We start from the raw sequence: 5,480 nt of genomic DNA on the forward strand, positions 1-5,480 counted from the left end.
AATGATACTAAGTTGAAGTAATAATTTCTTATTTTGGTACATAATTTCTTTGATGCAAAATCAAGGGTTTCATTGGTATAAATTTCTTCTATTGATGCAAAAAATTTAAAAGGACAGTGTCTAAGCCCTGTACTTTTCCATAATTGTTATTATAAACTGATCTGAGAGGTTTAAGCTTTTGACCTAAGGGTCAAATAGCAAATTCATGTTTCTGAGTTTATTGTTTGGGTGTTTTCAGGTATTTTAATTCGAAATAGCTGAGAGAAGTTAGCAGAGAACAGTCCAGATTCCTTTACATAGATATTTTGTTTTCACACATGTCAGAAATACACAGAACTTGACATTTAATGTTATTTATTCAATTGTTGTTGAGACAAATCTGCTCCTAACAGCATTCGTTTCTTGGAATCAAAGAAGAAATTGACTATCCATGGAGCTGCTCGAGTTGGGGGCAACACGGCCACTAGGCCAGAATTGCCTCATTTCACCTACAGAGAAAATATTGTCCAGATAAAGGGCACAATTTACAGGTTAGGACAGCTTAGTTCTGCTGAGACAGAATAGGCTAGTCCTTAATAACTTTCAAAGGTCTGTCAGATGATCCTGGACCTTGATGACTGATGATGGTTACTCCAACTCTCTGGTATACTGGGGTTGTACAGGTAGGCAGCTGTCTCTACAATTTGTCTCAGTTCTGGACGTCTTGCTTCATGTATCTCATATTTTTGGAAAATATTAGTCATTAGTAGATTTCTGGCAGGGTTGAAGACTTATAGCCTCATAGTCAATCCAGGCTATTTACATTAAGAAAACTGATTTGAGAGGATGGTTTTCAGATGGCATAAAATCTAAAGCCAGGACATTTGTTATATAGAAAATTATAAGTCTTTTAGTTAGGAGAGATGACAATGTTCTATTTTATTGACAAAAATGATAGACTGGATGTTAGGTCTATCTTGTACTTTATAAATTACAAAATGTTAATAGTTGTATAGTTGTGCTCAATTTATATTTTGACAAAAAAGGATTTTTTTTTATTTAAACAAAAGGGTGATATGTGGCAGGATTTTCCCTGTCCAATTAGTTCAAACATTAGTGCAGCAGGAGGCCTGTGATTGACAAGGGAAAAGGGAGGCAGAGCTAAGAGTTGCAGAGACAGGATAGAGGAGCTAGAGAGGGAGGAAGGAAGATTGATATTGGACAGGATGATTCAGAACCAGTGTGGCTTTGAATAGCCATAGGTAGATATGTTATTATGTAGGGATAAAATAATTGGGGTAATTTGTCTAATCTAGGTGGGTAGCTTGTATCATTATCAATTGGCACAGAAATTATTTTGTGGGCATCTTGTGATTTGAGAATTTATTGATATATAAATCTGACTCGTTAATAATATGCTTCAAGAGTTTTATTTTACTGGGTTACTGGAATGTGGGACCACTGACTACAGGGGTTTATGGATAAGAAGAAATTAGCAGATCCAGAAACAAGTGGACCACAGCTGGAATACCATGCTTGGTAGCTGATGAGGCTTGTCCAGAGGCAGAGGCAGAGGCAGAGGCAGAGGCAGAGGCAGAGGCAGAGGCAGAGGCAGAGGCAGAGGCAGAGGCAGAGACAGAGGCAGAGGTGGCCGAGGCAGAGGCAGAGGCAGAGGCAGAGGCAGAGGCAGAGGCAGAGGCAGAGGCAGAGGCAGAGGCAGAGGCAGAGGCAGAGGCAGAGGCAGAGGCAGAGGCAGAGGAGGCAGAGGCAGAGAGGCAGAGAGGCAGAGGGACTTCCAGGGCAGAGAGTTTCTGGCAGTAGCAAAGGAAATCCTGCTTGTCCTTTTTAATATTTGCCAAAACAGCAGTATTCGTATGTTACAAGAAAGGAGACAGACATAGCTAACGATTCATTAAACATACCTAGAAAAAGTATGACTTAAAATAAGAAAGCTAATATCCTGTTTTCTGTGGTATCACTGCAGAATATTAACAATTATTTTCAACTAATGTGAGTATATTCTTCTCTGTCTGTCTGTCTAAGACATAATTTCTCTGTGTAGCCACACTTGTCCTGGTACTTGCTCTTGGACTCACAGAGATCTGCCTGTCTCTGCTGAAAGGCTGGGATTAAAGTTGTGTGCTACTGTCTACTGGTGAGCATATTGTCATAATTTCTAGAGACTAAGTACATGATGGTCTGACAAATATTAAAGTGATATGGCTAGGAGAAATGGATTTGAGGTTCACATTTTCTATATAGAAATTTCTATCTCTAGTATGTTCTGTTCAATAACTAAAACTATAGAATATATGTAGTATTTTGTACATTTGTATGTGTGGTAAAACAAATATATCATATAACATGAAAAGGTAATTTCAATGGAAGTATATATGTATATATATATATGTATGTGTATATATATGTATGTATGTATGTATGTATGTATGTATGTATGTTTCTGGGAAAATAGAAATGATAAGATGAAGAGAAGTCAGGAATTATAGAAAATCCAGAGCCTTTATTTGACTTTTCAAAAAATGTTCTCTCTTTTTTTTTCCCAGTTTTGGTGTTACTGTATGAGGTAAATATGACATAGCAAAGAGGTATTTTCATATATTTGAAGGAAAGCAGATGTAAAAGACACCAATACAAGGTAATCAGGTTTAAAACAAAGAAACAAGCAAAGTGAACCCTAGGAACATGAATAAAGGCTCCAGTTCTGTACATCTGGACCGTGATTAATATAGTGAATAGAGGTCTTATGTGCTATTTGGAAATCTATATGCTTGTCTCCCTACTGCACCTTGTTTAAAGGCTTTGAAGCTTTCAGAAATCATGAAGTAATGTTTCTAAAGAAATGTTAAATATATTATTCTGGAAGAATCTATCATAGGTATAGACCAGAAAAGCCACACTGCTTCTACTGAAGTCTTCAGAAGATGTGAAAGTTGTATACTTGCTAAGAGATACTATGGGTTTCTGATGTGGATGATACTATATGACAAACAACTGATGTTTCTGGTTTGGAGCTGAATTGGATGAAGATTTTACGTTAAGTTTATTGTGTCTTCTATGCCTGTCAGGAATCCCGAAAGGATAGTTAGTTTAGGGGTAGGAATACTATATGTAATCAGAGAGACAACTATTTGCCAGTTTTAATTTTTTTTTGAATTTTCAAATAATATTTGTTTTTTTATTCGACATATTTTTTATTACATTTCAAATGATTTCCCCTTTTCGGGCCCCCTACTCCCTGAAAGTCCCATAAGTCCCTTTCCCTCCCCCTGTTCTCCCACCCATCCCTTCCCACTTCCCTGTTCTGGTTTTGCCCTATACTGCTACACTGAGGGATACCTGGGTTTTCTATATAAAAATAGCATAATAGTGCACTCTTTGATCACTTCTGAAACTGAGATTCTATAATGTATTCTTGGAAAGTCCAGTAGTTATTTTAAATAAACAAAAGGTAGCATAGAACTTTCAGGAAACAGGAAACATTGAAGAACAAGGATGATGGCAAAGACCCCAAACTGGAACAGTAATTATGGTAATAGTGTTTGAGCATGAACAGATGAGTAGAATCTTGTTCAATGATTTCAGTGTTATTTTACTGAATGCAGAACAATATTATTTTGATGTTTTATATTCCATAATACAGGTCTACATATTTAGTGAGATATAGAAGGCATAATTCGGGTTTATTCATTTTTGCTAAGTCCACTTAATTTAGACATTGCTTTTTTACATATAGTTGATAAGATACTAAATTGAGAGGGAAGGATACACAAACACTAAATAATAGATAACTTTCTACCACATGGATTTATTTCCTTAAAAAAGAAAGCAAAATATCTCCAGAAAAGAGCCATATTATACACACATAAAGCATAATGAACTATAGGGAGATGTTGGGAGTATTTAAAAATATTTAGAGGTATGGTAGTTGATGTAAAATGGATAGACTTCTTGACAATTTTTGGTAGTAAATAATAATGTATTAATGCAAATTTCAAGATTTAATATGCATTGTTATGTCACAGTATTTTTTAGCAGAATTGTAGATCTAAGAACTTTCTTATAAAGCAAAATATTACTTTACATATGAAATGTCTTCTTTTGAAGTAATTTATTTAGAGCAAATTTGACATCTTTATTCCTCAGGCTGTAGATCAAGGGATTCAGCATGGGCACAACAGTAGTATAAAACACAGAGGACACTTTCCCTCGATCTTTGGAGCTAACTGTTGATGGCTGAAAGTACAAAAATCCCAAAGAACCAAAGAAAACAGCCACAGAAGAGAAGTGGGAGCTGCAGGTGCTGAAGGCTTTGAATCTGCTCTCATTGGATTTAATGCGGATGATTCTGGCAATGATAAAGCTGTAAGAGCTCAAGATTGTTAGCGTTGGAACACAGAAATTAAAAGTGCTGAGGCACAGAAGTACTACCTCATTGACAAATGTGCTGGAGCAGGCTAGTTGTAGCAATGGAAGAAGATCACAGAAGAAGTGGTTTACTACATTATCCTTGCAGAAAAGCACTCGTAGCATGCAAAGAGTATGAACTGTGGCTTCAATGCACCCTATGCAATACACCCCACCTATCATCCAGAAACGCCCTTGGTATGACATGGTGACATTATACCTCAAGGGGTTACAAATGGCAACATAGCAGTCATATGCCATTGCAGACAACATGTAACACTCAGATATAACTAAGGTTAAGAAGAAGTAGAGCTGTGTCATGCATTCAGAGTAGGAGATGATATTCTTCTCTGTCACAAAGTTCACCAGCATTTTGGGTATAATGACAGTGGAGTAACAGAGGTCAATGAAGGACAGACTGTTGAGGAAGAAGTACATGGGTGTGTGCAGGTGGGAGCTGAGCAGGATCAGGATGATCATGCCCAGGTTCCCCAGCACTGTGAGCAGGTAGATGCCAAGGAAGAGGAGGAACAGGGGCAGCTGCAGCTCTGGTTTGTCTGTTAATCCAGTGAGGATAAACTCAGTCACTGTGGACTGATTGCCTTCAGCCATTTCCTCCTGAACATTTTTTTGTAGAAATTGAGAAAAAGATGGTTTATCACTCTCCACTTTATTGTGACATTGAATTAAAATATTTTTATTGTCTTGTCTTCTGGTTCCAACAGCTCTTCATGGGTGTTATCATTAAAAGACATTAACATGAGGCTTACAAATAAGTATCTAGTATGTCTATATTTATCTGTATTCCATAAACCCAAAAAAACAGCTATAACAAATTCTATGGAGTTATCTAGGAATCTCTCATATTTTTTTTTCAATTTTTTTTATTATTCGATGTAATTTATTTACATTTCAAATGATTTCCCCTCTTCTAGCCCCCCCACTCCCCGAAAGTCCCGCAAGCCCCCTTCTCTTCTCCTGTCCTCCCACCCACCCCTTCCCACTTCCCCGTTCTGGTTTTGCTGAATACTGTTTCACTGAGTCTTTCCAGAACCAGGGGCCACTCCTCCTTTCTT

The 5,480-nt window shown here is 37.2% G+C and overlaps 1 protein-coding gene across 1 annotated transcript; it reads right to left on the reverse strand.

Annotated features, from left to right (window-relative positions):
• Positions 1-4,077: 4,077 nt before the first annotated feature.
• On the reverse strand, positions 4,078-5,022 carry LOC127689958 (olfactory receptor 150-like). The gene has a single exon (XM_052189530.1). The coding sequence runs from the start codon at positions 5,014-5,016 to the stop codon at positions 4,078-4,080; it is 939 nt and encodes a 312-aa protein (XP_052045490.1). The 5' UTR covers positions 5,017-5,022.
• Positions 5,023-5,480: the final 458 nt, after the last annotated feature.

Source organism: Apodemus sylvaticus, chromosome 7, assembly GCF_947179515.1.
Source record: "Apodemus sylvaticus chromosome 7, mApoSyl1.1, whole genome shotgun sequence".
In the NCBI taxonomy this organism is placed as follows: Eukaryota; Metazoa; Chordata; class Mammalia; order Rodentia; family Muridae; genus Apodemus; species Apodemus sylvaticus.